At 46.4% G+C, this 21,585-nt stretch overlaps 1 protein-coding gene across 1 annotated transcript in view; it reads right to left on the reverse strand.

Moving 5' to 3' along the window:
- Positions 1–21,206, reverse strand: part of TMEM260 (transmembrane protein 260) — a 35,526-nt gene extending 14,320 nt beyond the window's left edge. Inside the window, exons 1-2 of the mRNA XM_068397410.1 lie at positions 21,098–21,206; positions 14,410–14,561 (exon numbers count right to left, since the gene is read on the reverse strand). Of these exons, the coding sequence (XP_068253511.1) occupies positions 14,410–14,561; positions 21,098–21,206 (261 nt within the window). The remainder of the gene's footprint in view (positions 1–14,409; positions 14,562–21,097) is intronic.
- Between the last annotated feature and the right edge of the window lie 379 nt (positions 21,207–21,585).

Genomic DNA, 21,585 nt, shown 5'->3' on the forward strand with positions numbered 1-21,585 from the left:
GAGCAAGACCATATAGAAACCTTGGGTCAGTGCCATGTACACCACTGGCCACTGCTCCTCCTCTGAATTTGCCTCCTTCTCCACCATCATTGGCCACTTGGTCCACATTACAACCTAAAGCCAAGCCCCAGGGCAGCTCCTCTGTGGGCAAAAAGCCACAAGAGTCCCACAGATGTCATTCGACAGGAGCTGACAACCCATCCTCACCACCCCAGGCATCCCCAAGGGGGGCAGCACTTCCATCTGTCATCAGAGCATCACCCCTGCTTATTTGAGTCACCGGTGAGGATGGTGTGTGAGATGCAAACACTTGTCTTGGCATGGTGATGATCCCAGAGGTCTCTTCCAACCTGACTGATTCTGTGGTTCTGTGATTCTGTAATTTTTAACTGACTGCCCAGCATTCAAGATCGAATGCTGCCTTGCTATGGAAACACCTGCCATAACTTCTGAAAAACATTTGTGGGCTTTAGAGCTGCCCTGTGGGACTCAGAACAAGCTCAGGAATTTTTCAAGTATATTGGTGAACTCCAAGCACAGCCCTGAAGATGTTTGCACGACCATCTAATTTACGAAGAGAGCTGTGAGCTTGCTGTTGGCAGCCTGGCTTCTTCAAGGCATGGGATGCCAGACACCCAAAAACCATCGAAACAAGCTCCTTAACTGCTTCCGAAAATCTAATTTGAAAATCCCATTGGAAATTGGGCATGCGAAACGTGGAAGCAGGTTGGAAAATGCTCAACTCCGTCTTCGTGGAGTTCAGGTTGTAGGGATCTTGGGACAGTACTCATCAGAAAAGAAAAAAAATCCAGTAGTGAAATAAGGTCTCTATAACCACTGATAACACTTGTTATTTGAGAACTTGTGAAGCTGTTTAAACTACCACTGCGGACTCCTGAAATTCTGGGCAAAAATCCTTTTATTCACAAAATTTACAGGAGTCACAGCAGGCAAGTCTGTGAGAGGAGAAGAGAGCAGATGTTCAGGCAAATAGAAGTAGAAAGAACAAGACTGCTGAGTAAAAATATCATTTGGCTGCCTAGTCTGTTTATAAAGTAAAGAATATAACATGAAATTTAAAGTCTCTGTGTTTAACCATGCCATTATTTTAGGGGCACATTTAATTTCAAAAGAAGAACTGATTGAAAATTTGGTTGTTTATGTTTTTCAGCAGAAACTTGGGTTTCTGACTAGATGAAGTTTCCTGTAAAATAGACCTACTTACCCCAAGGGAAAATATCCGTTCTGAAAACAAAAACTTGAACACCCACAGCCTAGTTTTAGTCTTTGATTCAGGAAACCAAACTTTGCACTAAAACATTTAGACGAAAATGATTTTGCTTCTCCTGTTTCCACCCTGTGTGTATTCAACCAACCAACCCCAAACCCATCCAGTGGGTCCCAACTCAACCCTTAAGCAAAGCGGACAGGTTTGTTGGATGCCGCAGCCAGCACAGGGAGCCCACGAGGCGGGATTTAGCCCAGGAAATCTCTTACACCCATTCTGCAATAGCAGCTCTTTCCACCCAGTTGCATCAGGGGCAGCTCTGGCTCTGCCTGTTTGGAAGGCATCCCTTTGGGAAGTCACCCTGAGAAGACGCCACGTAGGTCACCACAACCAGCTCAATTAAGCCTTATCCAAAGACAGAAATAGCTGCGGCTATGGTCAAAGCTCCTCTCCAGAAACTCACCATCCCGCCACGAGACTAAGCCAGGTTCTACCACAAATTGGATATTTTTCTAGTCCCACCCCAGGTACGGACACTTCCATTTAGTCCTAACGTTTCCAGCAGGTTTAAACCAAAAATTATAAGCTAGCCAACTTCTTCATTAAGCTATACGTGTAATTTGCTCATAAATACCGGCCATATCCTCTAGCACAGCCAAAGTCCCCAGGTGGTTTGTTCTGCCCATCGGAGAGTGGATGTCCATGTAGGACTTGCTTATGAGGTTCCTCACATAACTCTGAGATAAATAGAGACCAAGGAAACAAAACCTACAGCCCCTACAAACAGAGATGAGGGAGCTGCTGGCAGAACACTCTTGAGCAAGGGCTCCTCTCCTTGGTTATGCTTTCTTTCCACCTTTCCAAAACGACCTCAATACAGCCAACCTATTCCTGTAGACATCAAAGAAGGACTTGTGCAGTCAGAACAGGAATTTTTAATCCATTAAAAACGGGAAGCAGGGTTGATGGGGAGAAGAGGACTGAGATGAAAGCTCGGGAAGACCAGGTCTCTATTCTTCCTCCTGCCACTGACATCAGACATCCTGGGTGGTCTGGGACAAGCCACTCTGCTGCTCTTGCCCCAGGTATCCCCAAATAGGACTAATGATTTTTATCTCCTTTGTAAAGCATTTTGAGATCTACAGCTGCAGAGGTAGCTGGAGGGCGAGAAGTAAGGCAGTTCAGTTAACACTGGGAAAAATAAACCAACTCTCAGGTGTCCAAGGCCAGAGCAAGACAAGCTCATAGTGACAGAGAGCTTCAGCATCAAGGTTGTAAGAAAGGGTCTTGAAAAATCAATGGAAGGGGAAATAAAAGTCTGAAAATTCCCAACTGACAGGAGGTGGGACTGCTTTAGACCAAATCTGTGTCTGCAAAGTACCGTATAAGCTTTTGAAGAAAGGTGACGTAGAACCTCTTCTGTAGGAAATCAGGCAAACTACTAGTATCTACTGTTGTGGTCACTCATGCATGCTGCCATGGTGGACTCTTCCAATGTCTGAACTTCACTGCGGTTCAACACAGGTCTGGGTATTGCACATGAAATTCTCCAAGACAAGACCTATCACTCACTGCATTAATGCAACGTTTCAAAATCACACAACTGTATATAGAAAAGGCATTCACAGGCATGAACGCTGTTCTGTCAGTTTTGCTACCAAGCCAGTCCAGCAGCCCTGAGTCCACCTCCTCCACATGAGAGATGGGACACCCATGACCTGTCTGGCAAGGTTCTCAGCCTCAAAGGCTCTGGTTGTGCTCTCCTCCTCCCTGTCACTAGAAAGACGTGGCACCCAAATAGAAAAAGGAAAGATGCAATGGAGTTCGCAGGAATCGAGTCCGGAGGGGTTTCTGCTCCGAAAGAAAAATACCAGGACAGGGCAGCAGGGCCAAGTGTATTTAAAAACCAAGAGATCCCCTGATACACAAACCCCCCGAAGTTTTGACTAAACCCTTCAAACAGCACAAACTTTTAGTGATAAAGAAACAACTTTGTAAATCCCATTGACATTCTTGCTGGGAAATAGTTAAAAAGTAAAGCCACATCCCCAGAAACACTGGGATGCAAAGCAGCATTTTAGGCAGATGTCCCAATCATTTACCAACTCTTCTTGTCTTTCCCAGAAAAGACTCGAGTGTATCATTAGAGTTCAAATGAGATGAAAGAAATCCCCTCCTCTCGATAAAAAGTCACAAACCTGCAATTCAAGTTTTATGAAATAAGGCTTAAGCAAAAGCTACTCAACCCAAAGCTTAAAGACTTATCCCAGCTATGTGGGGCAGAGGACACCTCTGCTCACCGAGCAGTGCAGGGTCAGGATCCAGCACTGAGCACAGTCCACAGATCTGTTTGTCAACAGAGTCAGCATTGCCTTTAGTTTCCTGTGAAACTCGTGGGAAAGCCAGGCTGCTAAGCTTTGTGAAAGCATGTTGCATGCGTGGAGCACTAAGCTCCTACAACTAGATGCTAAAAAAACAAGCGGAAATGTGTTGCATTCTCAAAGAACATCATGACAGTAGCTTTGGGAAACACAAGCTGGAGACCAAGAGTTTTTTCCAGATTCTGTTACCAGCAATGGAAATGATGGATTTATGAATTTGTTGATTCAGAAGGAAACACTCTGGGAAGTGGAAGCGATCAGACCAGGTATCTCCAGACAAGGATGAACACCCACCTGGCAGAAAAAAAAAACATGTCCAGCAGGTCCATCCACAACCGTTCACGGTGCGAAGTAGCACCAGCAGGATAAGCAGAAATTAATCCCATGCAACTATGTCAGCATGATGCTGGGGCCAAATGAAATCAACCTTGCCTTGCAGCTGGGCTAACATGGTTCTACTGCTCATTTTGATCCACATGAGGATCTCCATGCACCACTGCACTCTGCCATCTGGCAGCCTCTTGGACTCTTCCAGCACAAGAGTGACACTGCACTGCATGTCTCTTGCCTTAGTGCCAAGATGGCCCCCAAACCCACACACTGTCCAAGGAGGTGACAAAGCAACTCAGGCACGGACAACACAGGTCAGCCACCTACAACACTTTGGACCAAAGAACAATTTCAAGGTGGGAAAGACACTGGTGAGTGTTTAGTCAGGTAAGGTAGAAAGAGATGAAAGGACGGAAAAGGCACAAAGATGAGAGTAAAATAGAGACGGGAAGAATCGAAAGAGCAAAGGGATGGGGCAGAGCTCTGGACCTGCGGTCAGGAAGCTTGAAGCCAAGAAAGAGGATGAAAAGATTTGCAAAGGAAGACAGTGCAGTCTACAACTGCAGATGCTGTTGGTGACAACATGTTGCATAAGGAAGCAGGACATTAGGAAGCCAGAAGCATAGACAGCATTTTTGTGGTTAAGACAGAGTATGTTCTGGAAGGAGGTTAACACAAGAAGTAAAGGAGACTTCCACAACTACAGCAAAAGCTCAGCAACAACCCAATTACCAATGTCAAGACAGGGGAGGGAACAAGGCCCCTCAGTTCAAGAAGGACAGGGAACTGCTAGAGAGAGTCCAGCGCAGAGCCACGAAGATGATTAAGGGGGTGGAACATCTCCCTTATGAGGAGAGGCTGAGGGAGCTGGGTCTCTTTAGCTTAGAGAAGAGGAGACTGAGGGGTGACCTCATTAATGTTTATAAATATGTAAAGGGCAAGTGTCAAGAGGATGGAGCCAGGCTCTTCTCAGTGACATCCCTTGACAGGACAAGGGGCAATGGGTGCAAGCTGGAGCACAGGAGGTTCCACTTAAATTTGAGGAAAAACTTCTTTACTGTAAGGGTGACTGAACACTGGAACAGGCTGCCCAGAGAGGTTGTGGAGTCTCCTTCTCTGGAGACATTCAAAACCCGCCTGGACGCGTTCCTGTGTGATATGGTCTAGGCAATCCTGCCCCGGCAGGGGGATTGGACTAGATGATCTTTCGAGGTCCCTTCCAATCCCTAACATTCTGTGATTCTGTGATTCTGTGAAGGCCAAGAAGCCGCTTGTCGTGTGGAAGGTAAGAAGGGGTTTTCTCATGTTACGTGGCCACATGCCTCACCAAAATCAAATGTGAGGTCTGACAGACATTGCAAATAATTCCTGTGGTGGACCCTTGCTGGTCAAGCAAGCACACAGCCTCCAGTCTCTGCCAGCCAGCCTGGAGACCCACACTCTTCCATCTATTACCAGGCTTGCAGGTACACTGTGGTCAGGATAAGGAAACACTGTTTTTTTTTCTGAAAATGCCTTTTAGTTGCTTAGTTCTGTCTCTCCTTTTGACAACACACCAGGGCTCCAGAGCAGAGAGCAGCAGAGATTCATCCTCATTTGACTTCTGCTCATGCTTCTGTCTTTGAAAACATTTTTCAAATACAGTTGAGGTGCTACAAAAAACATGGCAAAGACCCATGACAGCTGGATCCTCAACCGGTCTCATGTAAAAGCAACATCTAGGAGGGCTTTATCCCATTGCTTCTGGGGAGCAGGAAGGGTAGCTTCCTCCTCACCCAAAGCCAACATGTTTCCTCCAGTCTTTGGAACCAGTATGAGAAAGCATAGATGACTGGAACAAGAAGATCAAAGGGTGGCCAACAATGAAGCCATGGCAATGGCAATAACCATCCAGTGTTCAGCTGTCAACATAGCGTACGCATAAAGCTACCTTGCAGTGATTTCCTCAAGAAGAGAGGCTTTATGAACAGCAACAGGTGGGGAAAACCCTGCTATAAGGCTCTGTCCAGTGGAGGAGGGACCCTGGGCTTGGGCTAGGTAAGGACTATCTCTTGGAGAAGAAGGCTGGGTCACCTAGAAGAAAGCATTCAGAGTAGTAATACCCCACTGTTGGAATAGCCTCAGCACACAGAAATCAGCTAATGAAAAAAGAAAAGATTTGCAGCCAACGCAACAGTGGGGAAGTCTTCATAACTCCTTCCAGGGGTGTAAGAGCTACCAGCACCAGGCCCGCTTCGAGAAGGACTGAAGCACTGAGCTTGAATAAAAGCTGCCTTCTGGGCTTGTTTATCTTACATGGAGGAAAAGCCAAGGGAACAGCTTGTATTTTTGATTTTGCAAAATAACCTGCTCAAAGCACATGGAGCACTTCTGCAAAACAAAACAAGTGGGAAGAAGGTCCCTTCCTACTGATCGACCAACTATTATCTTCTGAACATGGGGAGAAATTCCCATCATCTGAAAACGCCCTCAGAAGGGACAGAAGCAGTCAGCAAAGGAGAGGTCACGCAGTCCTTTGTGAGAAATATTTTCCCATGGTGTCCCTAAACATAAAAAAAAGCAAAAGACTAAAAAAAAAAAAAAATTATTTTGTTTTCCTTTTCAGGCACCCAAGTGAAAGAATGCGTGGTTGAGCCTCAGCTCCAAGGACACAGGCAGTAGAAACTTGCTTTAATCAGGAATATTTTAGCTGCAGGTTTTTGTTAAGAGTTTGCAGGAACAATGGGGAAAAATGAAATTAAGTATTTTAATCTGTTTTTGCAATTATAGTTTTTAGCTTTTCATTTGGTGGCTAAAACATGTCAGTTTATGATTGAAAATTGAGCCTCTCCTCTAAGTTTGGTAAAACTTTTTGTTAGCCAAGAGCCCAGGTCACATTGATATGCATATAACAAAGAACTCGATCAGCATTTTTATCTTTTATTTACAAAATAACGGCAGACATTTTAGATTTAATAATTTGCAAAAACTTATTAAACGGTTGGGATAAAGCTATATATGGATGGGAATTGGAATTTAATTAAAATATTTTTGTTAAATGCAATCTTTAGTGCAGTGGCTTCATAAAGAAGAAAAGATAATTGGAACGTTTTATACTTGAAGCTGACGTATTAAACACTGGAAACACCTATCTGTACCTAGGGAAATAAGCTGATTATTTCTGCCTTCTGTTCCCTCCAAAACTTTACAGGTAGCAGATCTCAGCCTCGCATTTTTTTTTTGACTCAGTGGAATAAGAAAAAACTCTCCCGTTTTTTAAAGTCTCCACTCATCAGCTAATTAATGGATTTTTTAAAATTTTAGTCTCTCCCCGCACCTGCAGATGATGACCCTGATGTCGGCGGTTCCCTGCACAGGCTCCAGCTACCTCAACAGCAACTTCAGCCTCTGCACTGCTGTGACTTCGCTTTGCAGTAGCAAAGATATATCCCTTCAATGTATTTTTATGTCATGGTAGAACAGACTAGTGCATTAAAGATTTAACATTTCAAATTTAACTTAAGAGGTTTCACTTGTTTGATTTATAAAAAAAACACTTTTTTGGGTTTTTTTAAGTAGGCTAAAAAAGAATGAGACTTAGAAGACTGAACAACCAAGCTTTCCACAGATACTTTTTAAGTGTGCAGGTGCATTGGTGCTGAAATAGGAGAACTATTTAAAAATAAAACACAAATAAAAATCCAAACATGAGTTTAGGACCTAAGCAATAACAGTTATCCCCCAAAACCCCAGTCCCTCGGGTTTGCCTGCCTCTTACTCACAAACACTCAACGGACAAAAGGCGGTTTCTCGTGCTCTCAGCGCTGAAGAGCCAGTATAGGTACTACAGGGAATAGCAAACCAGATTTTATTCTTCCTCAAGGACCTGGAGCTGAAGAGCCACTTAAGCCCTGCCTGCAGCCTCCGCTCCCGGCGCTGAAGGAGGAGGTAGGAGAGTGCGGCTTGGCTCGACGATCCCGGTTGAGTCTTCATGGCCACAAGAACAGAACAGAAACGAAGCCAATGGGCAAGACCACCATTAAAAAAACCCCACCAAACAACGAAGTGGGCACTTTGGTTATAACTGGCTGCTGTCCTTCGCATCAAATGGGACTTCAGCACCACACGACTTCAGTGTTCCCGCAGACCTGCAATGTCTCGGGGTAGGGGGGGAGCAGGCAGCATCCTCACCACCCTACACTACAAGCTGTAGAAGGGATGGTCCAGCCTGGTTAAGGAGTATTGAGCTAGTGAAGATTTTGGCTAAGGGGAGCTGGTCTTTGCATGCTCTTGCATACGTCCTCCTGGACTGGATGTGTCCAGTAAGGACACCATCGTGGACGTGTCCAGTTTGGACACCACCTCTATAGGATAATATTGAGTCTCTGCCTGTCCCCTTGTTAAATGCGGGCCCGTGAAGGTCACCAGCATATGCAAGAGGTGTCTTGCATGCCACCTCTTGGGTCCCGGGGCCATGTCACCTCAGCTCCTCTCACGGGGAGGACCAAGCTGCCCCTGCAGTGGGGTGCCCCAGGATGGTGGCAGGGACCTTGGTGGGTCTGGACATTGGGAATGGGGAAAGCCACCCCATGAGGGTTCGTCAGGGGATCAAGGAACGGGATTTCTTGACTTCAAACCTCACAAGCTCCCGGGTGTCCGGAGCCACATTGGAGCAGAGCCTACCTGCAGCAGCCCCTTCCCAAGAAAGTTTGGTAATTAACTTCAACGCCTCCATGCCAACCCATCCCAGAGCAGCTCAATGAGTAGCACAGCTCCCAACAGATCAATAAAATGCATATACAGCTGCGCTACTTAATAAATACCGCCCCATACTCACACCTTTCTAATGGTGAGTTGTAAAAACTGTGCTTCCAGCCATTACAAATGAGAACTTCTCTCCTGGTGTCTTTGCAAGCAGAAAGGGTGTATTAGTTAGACCCATTATTTGATTCACAATCCTTAGAAAATAGGTATGCCTTTATCCCGGGCGCCTGTAATAACCGGTGCCTACTTCCAAAAACCCCAACCCTCAGTATGAACCGACTTTAGCTATTTAAATGTTTTATAAGTTTTTTTTTGGTAATTGCAGAAACTTTTCCTAATCTGACATTTGTTAAAACCCCTTATTAGAAATTATGCAGCTGCAGGAGAAAAAAAAAAAAAAAAAAAGAGAGAGGAAAAAAAATAGAATAAAATATAAAATAAAATAAAAATGAGCTGGTTTCACAATTACCAAGTCAGCCCATGCAGCCCTTCGCTATTGTACGGAGTGGCATAAACCCCTCGGCGGCCTATCAGCTCCCTGGCAGGCAGGGGGCTGCGCTATTCAAAGCGAGAGATACAAGCTGCAGGGCAAAAACCTGGCAGCTCCCATCTGACCCCCCAATCCCCGGCTGGTGACAGCTCCAAGCTCCATGGCAAATTAGCCCTTCTCACATTACAATTGCAGGAGACAGATTCCATTAGCGGTATCTGAAATTGAGTGGAGAGCTGCTCCGTTATCAGACTTGACTCATAAGCGCCGCTATTAATCAGAGCTATGATAGCATTTATATATTTCAAGCTATCTGCCGCCGCTGTGATATTCTGCTACAAAGGGTTGATGGGACTTAGGGAAGGGAACAATGGAGCTTTCTGGGAAAAGCAGAGTAAATCAAGAAAGTCTGTGACTTCCGCACATTCTGAAGGGATTGCGGTTTACATAAATTTTCTCCCAATTGGAGATTGAGCTCTTCCTCATCTTACACATGGGATTTAGTTGTCACTCAATGGTAACAGCTGTGAAAAGGTGAAGCGGCCCACCGCTCAGAATATTGCCTCCGCTTTTAAAGCAATTAACCCATGAACAGGAGGATACCTGGTGATATCAAAGGGATTAAGCCAGGCAGTGCATTATTAACATTTCCTTGAACTAATTCTAACTCTGACTAGTTGTCAGAAAAGACTCTTCAGTCTTTTTTAAAAAAAAAAAAAAGTTTTTTTGCCCTGCTTTTTTTCCCCCTCCTTCAAAATGAAGCAGAGTTCTTGCAGCCTAATGTGCCTACTTTAGAGCAAAATGCAAATGAACAGATTGGGTAATGTCTTCAAACAGACTGAACTCAGTGCCGGTTTATTATGGCGACAAAGGGGGAAAAGAAGAAAATATATATATGTGATCAATTAGCCAGAGGTCACAGTAGATACTCTGCTAAAAGCAAATTAACACTTGAATACCTCCTTTTCTTCTCTCCCTCTTAAAACTTCGTAACAACTCATTACTAAACCCAGCTGCTTCTGAAACAGCCAAGATCTCAGCACTGTGCTGCAAGGGTGATAATCTACGATAATCTGTAATCTGGAAAAATCCAAATACACCCTGTAAGGAGACTCCTCCTTCCCCAAAGCCTAATATTTTAATTTCTCTTGATGGTCAAGGGAGCACCAGCATGCCAGGCAGGAGCACTCCTCTCTCATCTCTCCGTCTTCCCCAAACTGTGCCCCCCAAAAAACGGAGTCAAACTATTTGGACATGACTCCTGCTCTGGCAAACCCACGTACTGGAGGGACACCAAGTATCTCCCCACCCGTGGCATGCAGCAGACAACTCTTCCCAGCACCAGTTAGTTTTAGGAGAGCATCGTCCATGAGGTCCCTCTGGGGATGGCCATGAAGGTGACCCACCCTCCTGGTGCTCCAACACGCCTGGTCCTTCTCAGGGACCTTCCCACAAGAGCTCCAGGACACACTGCGCTGAAGCAAGAAACCTCAGGGCCATCAGGATGGTCAAGTGCCATTTCCGAAACACCCTGATGATTTCAAAATTGATCAAATCATTTCAATGATTTCATTATACAACATGCCTACTGCTCCTTTTTGTTGGCGGTGGGAGAAGAGCTGGCTCCAGTTTTCATATACATCCACAGTGTGTTGCTTGGAAGGTTTGGGGGCAGGGAATATATATATATATATTAAAAAAATATATATATATTAGTCAAAAATTTAATATGATACCCAGAACAGCAAACTGAAGGGGCATGAACTGCTTAATTTAATGCAACATTTTCCCCCTTTTGAAAAACACGTGTGCAACTCAGCCAGAATAAAGCCAGCAAAAACTTACCAGAGGTACTTGGGCAATGACACCTTCTACTCTGCTGCTGCCCCTGAAATAAATTAGCTTTGCATATTTAGAGACAGCAAAACAGCCAAGCTATGGAAGGTATACACTGAACAAAAATGTACTTAAAGCGGGGGAAAGCATCCTACTTCAACAGAGAATGCAAAGAATGCATCATCTGTGCAGCAAACGACACTTTGGCAATCATATTATAAGAAGATAATTGGTTTACTTTGTGAACTTGCTATGCTTTGCCTCCCACAGTAAAACAAATAAATAGTTGTTTAAAGAAACAATCCTATAGCCGCACTTGCTGCGTCCTAAAAACATAAAGCAGCTCCCCCCCTCTTTCAAAGCAGAGATGAATTATTTCCCTCAGTTACAAGCAGCGCGAGAAAACTCTTTCTAAATGCCATTTTCCGATAATTACAAGCAATTTATTAAGACTGTGCAGAGGGGAGAAAAAAACATAATTTGAGAATTAATTCAAAGGAGTAAACCGCTGGTTCGGCGATAGTCTGGATTACTGACAGAAGGGCTTTTTGTGTCAATGCGGTTCGACGTAACTTTGTTTTAAGAAGCACAATCTGGGCTTAAAAAAATGTAAAGAAATTAATAATATAATATAATATAATATAATATAATATAATATAATTAACAAACAAAATGCCAGGGTTGCTGCCTATAGACCCCGGCGGTGCCTGCACAGAGCATCCCACCAGCCATCACCTGGCAGAGGAGAAATCTGTTTAAGGAATAAATTCGATCCTAATCCCGCGCATGCCGTAACATCCCAAACACCACCCAGCCACAGAGGGAACCGCGACTCTTTCCTTCAGCAGCAAAAGAAAATGCCCTGACCTGCCAAGGAATAAACTCGGGAAATGCCTCAAACAAAAAGAGTCAACGGGGAAAAAAGGGAGAGATTTACTGTACGGGGATGCTGGGAGGCACAGAAAAACCCCGCGAGGGTAAACAGCAACGCGGCCCGGCTGGTGGGGAGAAAATAAAGGTTTTAGAGGTTAAGTTCAGGTCAGACAACAAATGAAATTGTAACAACCCAACTGACATTGTCTAATGTCTTCTTCCACTCGATCAATAGGGCAGCGTCAGCCCCATTACCATAGAGATGGCTTCCTCCCCGCTGAAGGGTGGCTATTGTTTGAGGAGGGAGATTTGCCACTTGAACCGTGTTGCTCCCGAAGGATGTGTACTTCATCAATTATTTGCACGCCTAACATCTACATATTTTCATATTAACATCCACATTTTCGTGCGGCACGCGGAGCAGGCGCTTGTTTTTCCTCTGGTACCTCGCGGGGGTCACCCCACCAGCGAAATTTTAATTAACCCACAAAAATGCGGGGGGGATTTGATGGACTGGTTTAGATCCTTTGTGAGTGCGGACAAGCCTGGTTGAAACCCAAACACGCCGCCCTCAGATATTCACGGCTTCCACGCAGACGGTGCCAGTGAACACTTTCTGAAATATTTTTTTTTTTTAAAAGTAGATGGCAATAGAAAGGAAAAACTTTTTTTGCTAAATGAATGTCATAAAAAATAAATCAATTTTAAGATGCTTAAAGGGAAAAATATAACACTGTAATTTGGAAATAAAACGGACCCACGATACCTTACAATTCATTTCAAAAAAATCAATCACTGCTAGGCTGAATAATTGATTCTGTCAGTGCCTTGCATCTATGAAATTATTTTCTAAAAGTCCCAATAGTTTCTATCATCCCTCTGTTCCAGGTTTTCCATTTGTTCACGCAAGTTTTAAATTTGACGGAAGCAACATCTTCCAAATCCAATTAAACAAAACCAATAAAAAATATTAAACCTCCAGAAGTGGAAAAATAATTCCCAAATTTAGCCTGTCGTTTTTCTCCTGTATTCTTGTTTCCCTAAAGCGATGATCACATCGTTTCACATGCACAAAACGGGCAGGTAAGGAACTCTCACGTTGGCATTAAAACTAAAAAGTGGGGCAGATCTTCACAGTAACTGTAATAACAGGAACAATCATAACTATAAAAAAAAATCAGAACCCAATATCCAAAAAATTTAGTAACTCCTTGCAGGAGTTTTTATTATAATCAAAACGAGTTGTGCTCTGACGCTGCGCCTGGCACCGTGCACGGGAGGGCAGCGTCACTTCCAGCTCCCCAAATACACTGTTAAATAAAGGATATTAAATTAAATAACGCCAACTTAATTACACGTATTACCCAACAGTAAAAGAAAACGCTTTAAATGCCTATAGAAACAGTCAGGAATTACTTAAGCAATTCCAGAAGGTGTGCTCTGGAGCTGATGCGCTGCTACGTGAAAGGTGATGTGCAAAAAGCAACTCCTCGTCAGCAGAGGAAGATGCACCGGGACAGACAGACCCCGTGGACCAAAGTTTAAGTGAGCTCGGGGCTCTCGGGCTGTGCAGGATCTGGCCCTCCCCTTTATTCCTGCTTTTATTTCTAGGTTGCACTCGCTCTCTGGGAAGGTTTCCCCGAGGGGCGACGCGGCTCTTGGGAGAAAAGCGCTTTTGTCAAAATATAATCTCGCCCCGTCTCATCCCGAAGCGCCCCGATATTATTTCAGATTTCACTGTTTGCAGTCCAGCAACATGCCCTATTTTCCCTGCAAAAGAACATCAGAAATTGTTTGTACGGGTTGCGATAATCCTCTCAAATATGGGTCAGGCTGAGGTTAAGAGCAGCCAGAACTTGCACATCAAAGACAAGCGGGGTTAACAAAACCCCCGACCACGTGCGCATCCCGATTGTTCCCTTTTCTCCCGAGGTTGGAGGTCTGGAGAAAACGGGTGGGCTCTGGCTGGGACCCCCCCAGCACACGGCAGCACCTACGCGGGGGGAAGGCGGCCGGCGCGGATGCTCGCCCCGGTCCTCCGGTACCAGCGGCAGGCAACTGCCCGTCCGCCTCCGCCGGGAGCTGCAATTAAACCAAGTTCACAGTTTCCCCATAGGTGAAGCTCATCCTGTTAATTTAAACAGACCATCTGCATCTTTCGAGAACGACAAACTTCATTAGTTCTGGTTAGTTAAACCGAGCGGTGATTTGTGATAATGAGCCTGAACAACCTGTCACGCCTGTGTAAGGGAAAGGGCGCACTTTTTATTATTGCTGTTATTATTATTTAACAGAAAGAAAGAAAAAAAAAATAAAAAGAAGGACCTTTTGTGCAGAAAGAAGGTCAAATTCAGATTAAACTGCTGTTAGGTTAATCAGAGGAACTAATTACAGCTGGAAAGGGAGGGGGGAACCGCTCGTCCAAAGGCCAGAGGGGAACAGAGAGGAGCCTTCGGAACCGTCCCGAGCCGAGGGGGAAGCGCCCTGCCAGCATCACGCCAACGAGAAAACACCCCCGAGGACTTTACCTGAAAACCGTGTAAAAAAGCAAAGAGGCCGCAGCTGCTCCCACCAAGGCGCAGAGAAGATTGACCCGGTGGGCGGGCGAGCCGCCGGGCAGCAGCCCCGTCGCCAGCTTGGCCAGCAGCGTGAACAGGGGGTAGCCGGGAGGGTGGGCGACCTACGGACAGAGCGATACGGGCTTGAAAAGGGGTGAAATACTATGAAATGGAAGGGAGAGCAGCACACCGGGGGCCAGCGGCAGGAGCTGGGGGGTCTCTGAGCAGCACCTCTCCCCGACCCATCCTTTCGTACCGATTTTAACTCCACAAATATTTTTCCTTAGTGGATTTGGCTCCACGCCTCGCTCATAATAATGAGGTGGCGAGAAAAGGAGGTGCCACGTTTCATTAGCGTGCCTTAAAGGGCTCCTTGTTTGGGTTCACAGTACATTAGGGTCATTCAAAAGGCTGTGGGGTTTTTTGTTTTGTGTTTTTTTTTTTTTTTTAAAAAAAAAGCAGCTTCTCAACTATTTTATTGGTTAGCAAGTTGAAAGACCACACTGCTATCGGATTACCACCGCGCTGACAGTCCTAAGGTCTTGCCTAAAGGGATCATGCACCATAATAAAGTTTATTAAATAATAAAACTTATTAAAATTGTTAACCCGATTTATTTTATTCTCCCCAGCTTATACAAAATTTGGGTTGATAATAAGCCAGCTACTGTATATACAGTAAAGCCTTTGCTTTATAATTTAGTTTAATTGGATTTAAAACTTGAAGTAAATTGTCGCGTGCTGTACTTATAAGTTAGTAAAAACTGTGGTTTGAAAATAAATTAATCTACTTTACTCCATGCTTAATTAAACTTCCTTAATTCCTAAAACTGTTAATGAGAGCATTGATTAAACAATAAAACTAATACTTACTCCAAGCTCATATGCGGCTGTGATCAGCTCCCCTGTGAAAAAATAATGTAAAACCAATAATTACTATTAGGAAATGACACTCCTCCAAAGTTTTCAAAATCCAAATGCTTGCATTGGGGTTTTGCATTAATTTGACTGGATAAAACTAAATCTCTACAGATTTAACAGCATGAAATTTTCTAAGAATATTTTCTCCCTCTGATGTCATTGCACAAAATATCTTTTGTGTGTTTTTGCGAGACTTTTATGAACAGATAAGTGAAAGTATAGGTAGGCTCGGGTAAAGAATGGCCCGAGATATTCTAAATGCAGACATTTGTGCGTGCTTATTTTTAATTTAAAACCAATTGACTCAATAACTTCCAAGCACTACGGTTCGCAACGCTTAAGCTGCATTGTCTCTTCAACAACTCGGTTGTTTCTCATTAGAAAAATCCCCAGCTTTATAGTTTTAAAGGGGGTAAATATAATCATCGATCGTGCAAATCTGCACGCATGTATTTGGGATGCTAAAGCAATTCTTGCAGCATCTGCTTCGCAAGTAACTCATTTACCTGTCAGCAGATGCTGCCTCCAGCAGCCGCCCCCATTACAAACACCATTTAGGTTTTGCATTTCATTTGTATTTGACGCCAGGACAAATAACTGCCACAAAAAGATCCACGTTAGCATAACAGTTAATAATACTTGACATTTTTAGAGCACTTGACACCGAAGCATTTCGCAACGCTCCTGAACGGCGTATACAAAATATATTCAATAGGCACAAACACATTCGGGGACGAAGGGCACAACCAAGGGGTGACAAAATCTAAAATTACGGCTGGTTTTCCTTCTTTCCTTCAAATATCGTGATCCAATTTTGCGGAGCCTGGTCTTATTGGCCCTGCTAATTTTGCAAGTGCCAAGGTCACGGTAGCTTTGTCCCATCGTTAGATGGTAAAGACACAAAACGAAGGGCGCTGTTGGCTTTAAATGCTGAATTCATAATATTTTAAATTTCTGCACATTATTACCTCCTTCCCACCCAAGGCAAAGGGGGACGAGTGTACAAACAGCACCTTTAAATCTTGACATTAAATTAAACAACACATTTTAAAAGGGAGATGCAAGTCAACCCACTCTCGCTGTTCGTCACCGCTGTAAAACCCCAGCTATCGCCCCACGCCAGCCCTGCGTCTTGCTGCGCAAAAGCCTCTCAGATGGGGATTTTACCACGCCTGCAAACACCAGCTATTTTTATTGCTACTCTATTTTAGGAAGGTTTTAATCTATTGCAAGACAGCTCGAAAAAAATCAGATGCAATGGGAAAAGTGTCCATCCCGAGCCGATCCCTTTAATTTCCTGTAATTCTGATGTTTCCAGGGCTCGGAAGCATCCGACCCCCCCGCACGCAGCAAAAGGTGATGCTTATAAAGGAAACTCTAAATTCGGTGTCCCAGGGGTCCCTGGCACAGCAGCTAACGGTGGATGCCCATCACCCATCGCATTGCAGGGATGCTGCTCCTGAGACAGGAACGGCTTCACCTTCATTAAAGTCCTTCTGAGATACACCAATATGTGCAGCTAAAACGGCTAAAGATTAAGTTCACATTCACACTCATTGCTATGATATTGGTTCATATCACAGGCAATAACAACCCCAAAGCAATACAGACACGAGGCAACCAGAAAGACGCAAATAAAAATAATAAAATACAGATGGATGCCATTGCCAAGCTTTGGAAGCCAACAGCACAGCTTTGCCTTGTAAGAATCGAGGGAAAAAAAGTAATAAATAAGTAAGAAAAGTAAGAAAAAGAGTAAGAAAAAGCAAAAATAAGCTCCCAGGTTGCAGGTCTGTTGAATTCCACCAGGAAAACCAAAAGGAGCACATAACACCCACCACTTCAGACAGGTTAATTCTCCATCTCCCACCCACGTACCTGGGCATCCCTTACAGCCTCTGTGGGCTACAGAAGTGCAGATATGGGCTATATAGGTGCAGATATGTGCTATATAGGTGCAGAGCACTATTATGAAATTACCAAACACACAGAGGAAGACCACAGCACCCACAAACTCGATTTCAATATATTTCTGTTGAGAGAAAACAACCTGCGGCATCTTCAGACACCACCTCAAACTGAAGAGTTTATTCCCGCGTTATCTTGGTGTAAATATATTTCTGACCACCCGGCTTGATTCCCTAATAAAGGCGTCCAGGCAATGGGCCCAACGCTGCCTGAAAACTGATTTATCCCCAGCAAGGTTTGGTTTTATTTTTTTTCTTTTAACTTGAGTTTATTTGATCCTTTTTTAAGCTGTTTTAACATCTGTGGAAGTTTCCGAATTAGCTCTAAAATTCATTCTCTCAGGTCTTTATTAACACGAGAAAGCTGCCAATGAAAATACCTATCGCCTTTTACATTTTAGGATTACTGCAAACTTCAGGAACAATTAAAAATATACAGATAACTTTAAAAAAAATATAATAATAGGCTCCCTGCCTAAAAGCAGATACAGCAAATCCTTAAGCACCTCTTTACTCACACAAGTAGCTTCGGTGCTTTTGATGGCATAAGTTTGAGCCCCGTGCTCAGGCGTGGGCAAGTTAATCGCCTCGAGCGGGGCCACACAGAGACCTTCCCGGGGACTCCGGCCAGGCGGCAGGGCTGAAGCATCCCATGGGCTGCTCGAGTCGCGAGAAACTAGGGGAATAACCCAAAAAAGTCTTAACACAATGTGATGAGGTAGCTGCTGGCTGGGAGAGGCACCAGAGGACAGCGGGGACGAGCCCATCTCTGTTCAGCGCCAGTACAGAATCACAGAATCACAGAATCAATCAGCTTGGAAGAGACCTCTGGGATCATCGAGTCCAACCGTTGCCCTGACACCACCATGTCAACTAGACCATGGCACTAAGTGCCATGTCCACTCTTTTCTTAAACACCTCCAGAGATGGTGACCACCTCCCTGGGCAGCCCCTTCCAATGTCTAATGACCCTTGCTGAGACGAAATGCTTCCTAATGTCCAACCTGAGCCTCCCCTGGCAAAGCTTGAGGCTGTGTCCTCTTGTCCTAGCGCTAGCTGCCTGGGAGAGGAGAGTAAACACATACAACTCAAGCAGCAGATGTAGAAGAAAATGCATAATAAAAAAAAATAAGGGGAGATGGGGAGTGAAGTCATGGGCAAGCTGGGGGACACCACGCCGAGAGATTTCCTCTAATATAATTCCCTCTAACATGGGTTGCTGGGAGCCTGTTAAAGCATCCAGTGCCCCAGTTCAGCCACTCCTGGGGTATCTCTGTGCTGTGCCCATTTGCAGCACGCACCTAGTCAGTGTCCTTGATACCTCTGACAAAAGGTATGAGTGATGCACGTATACACATGCATTTCTATACGTGCAGCTGCTGTGCTAGAAAGAACCATGCTGCCTTTGGAAATTAGGGAAAGAGCAATCCCCCTCCTGCCTCCAAAATGGGATAAAAGAACCACGACGACCCAGAGAAAGTGGGGCGAACCCACGCCTGCGCTGCGTGGCCGCTCGCTGTGTCTACCGGGATAATTCACATCAAGCAAGGAACAAATCCCAGCATCGATCCATCACCTCATCGGGTGAGCCCACACCCCACTTTGTAAAGGGTGCTAATGGTTATTTGCATCCCGAAGGCAAAACCCAAAAGCTCAAGCACAATTAACAACCAGCTTCCCGAGGCTTTGCGCAGCACAAACAGCTCAGAGCACAGGCACCCCGCGCATTCCCAGACACACATTTGCCATCAGGGGGTACTTTAAAAGAGAAAATGGGAATAACTGTAAATATATCGATCATCACGTATTAACTGATACAACCAGAAGGAGCAAAGCCAGCCCTTTTACAAACTTGGGAGCAGAAGCAAAAGCCCTCAGGGTGCACGCTGGCCAGCCTAGCCCAGGCACGCTTGCATGCCTCGTCTGGAGTGCAGGATGCAGGCTCGATGGAGAAGCGATTTAAAAACAAATTCTTTCAATCCAGCTCTGACAACAGGGTGCCTCTGATCCAAACACAGTAACAGGGAAAATGGACAACGCAAGGTTGCACCAGTGTCCATCTACACACCAAAATCCCTGCTCTGAGAGCCAGCTAAGCAGGACAAGCTCGGTGTAATGAAAACACAGCTCCATCCTGTTACCTTTAAATCAAAGAACCCTCACTTGAATCACTGCTCAACTTCACATTTGTGAGCAAAGAGCTATGCTGAATAAGTGCTGCCCTAAACCCGGCTAGACAAAACTATCCTGCTTTTACCACGTGACACTGTCTTTCATGTAACTCTAAACAAAAACTAACAGCAAATTTTAAAGAGCTGTAGTTAAGGCATGTATCTCTCTCTGTCCACACATACGGAAGCTGTAAAATATACGTATCCATTAAAACCCCATTTATTTATAAGGAATTTTATGCATAGTTTGGATCCAAAACCAGCGATGGCCAAGAGACACAGAGTTCAACAGACCCACTCAACGCTCTTCTGGGATACAAAAGAAGTATGCTGGGTATCTACTCCATCAAAAAAAAAAAAATCAAAGCATCCCTTAGAAAATCCAAGCCCTCCTATCCCCAAATCACAGCTGCACATATGCTACAGAAGGAAGGTGTTTTTTAAGCAAGACCAGACTAAACCAGCAAAACCACAGAAGGACCAAACAGGGGAATTTTGTCCCCAGGTCCAGAGATTTCACTGCTGCATCAGCTGTGGCTGCACAGGCCAGAGAAAGCGATGGCCCGAGCAGTGATAGTGCATCTGGCAGGATACCACATCTGGCAGGACAGCACATCTGCCTTCTGACGCCACCAGCTGTCCCCAGGGCTCCTGACTAAATCCTTCGCTGAAAGGCTCAGACAGAGGCAAACCATTCGCTGCAAAGCAAACAGGAAGGGGGAGAGGATCAAGTCGACACGGGGTGGCCAGAGAGTTCCAGCCCCAAGGGGTACCCACACTGCACCATCCCCAAGGGGATGAGCCCCCCAAGGTGTGACAGTGATGCACCAGGCCCTGTGGGGCGAGCACCCCATGGGGGGATGGCAAGGCCCCAGCTCTGGGGGTGTGCACTCCAAAATAGCGTCCATGATGCACCAGCCTGGAGGGCAAGTGCCCCTATGGGGAAGCTGCAATGCACCAGCCCCTATGGGGGTCAGCACCGCACCCCATAGAGTGACTGCAATGCACCAGTGCCCATGGTGGGGTGCAACCCTATGGGGTGACAGCAACTCTACAGGACGACAGCAACACATCAGCCCCTATGGAGTGAGCAACACTTCGGGGTGACAGCAAACTTATGGGGTGACAGCAACGCACCAGCCCCTATGGAGTGAGCAACCCTTCGGGGTGACAGCAGAAACCGTATGCGGTGACAGCAACCCTATGGGATGACAGCAACACACCAGACCCTATGGAGTGAGCGACCCTATGGGGTGACAGTGATGCACCAGCCCCTATGAGGGAGAAGCCCTGTGGGGTGACAGCAACGCCATGGGGTGACAGCAACGCACCAGCCCCTATGGGGTGACAGCGACCCTATGGGGTGACAGCGACGCACCAGCCCTATAGAGGATGAGCACCCCTATACGGTGACTGAGATGCACCAGCCCCTGAGGGCTCAGCCCCTCCCCGAAGGGTGACCGCGATGCACCAGCCCCTACGGGGTGAGGGTCCCGATGGTGCGTCCTCCCCGGTGGGATGACCCCACGCCCCGGCCCCAGGGGGTGCCCCGCCGCCCCTCCCCGGCTCGCGGGCGGGCTGGCGGCGCTGAGTACGTTACCCGCATCCCCGCCGGGCAGGGCGGGCGGCAGCGTGGCCGTGTAGAGAGCCGCCACGGCAGCGCCCAGCGCCCCGGCAGCGCCCGCCCCGGCCCCGGCCCCGGCGCCCATGTGCGCCCCCCGGCCCGCCACTTCCGGGTTCGGCTGAGCGGGGCGGGCGGGCCGTGCCACTCCACAGCCCCGCGGGGGGAGCAGCCCCGTCCCGCCCGCATCCCCGCTCCCCCCGGGACCCCTCCCGGGGGCGCCCCCATCAACGACGCCCGGATAGTGAACAGGTAGGGCCGCAGACCCGGTGGGGCCATTCAGCGCGGCCCCCCTCCCTCTTTCCCCCCCCGCCGGGAGGAGTTGGTACAGCCGGAGAGGGCGGGCGGCCGGGCGGCAGGGCGGGACCACCGCGCGGGGGGGCGGGGCGAAACCACCGCGGAGCGGTCGATGGGGGGGTCATGGGGCCGGGCCGCGGCCTTCTCCGCCCGCCCGGGGCCGTCCCCTC

The sequence above is a fragment of the Nyctibius grandis genome, chromosome 4 (genome assembly GCF_013368605.1).
Source record: "Nyctibius grandis isolate bNycGra1 chromosome 4, bNycGra1.pri, whole genome shotgun sequence".
Taxonomy (NCBI): Eukaryota; Metazoa; Chordata; class Aves; order Nyctibiiformes; family Nyctibiidae; genus Nyctibius; species Nyctibius grandis.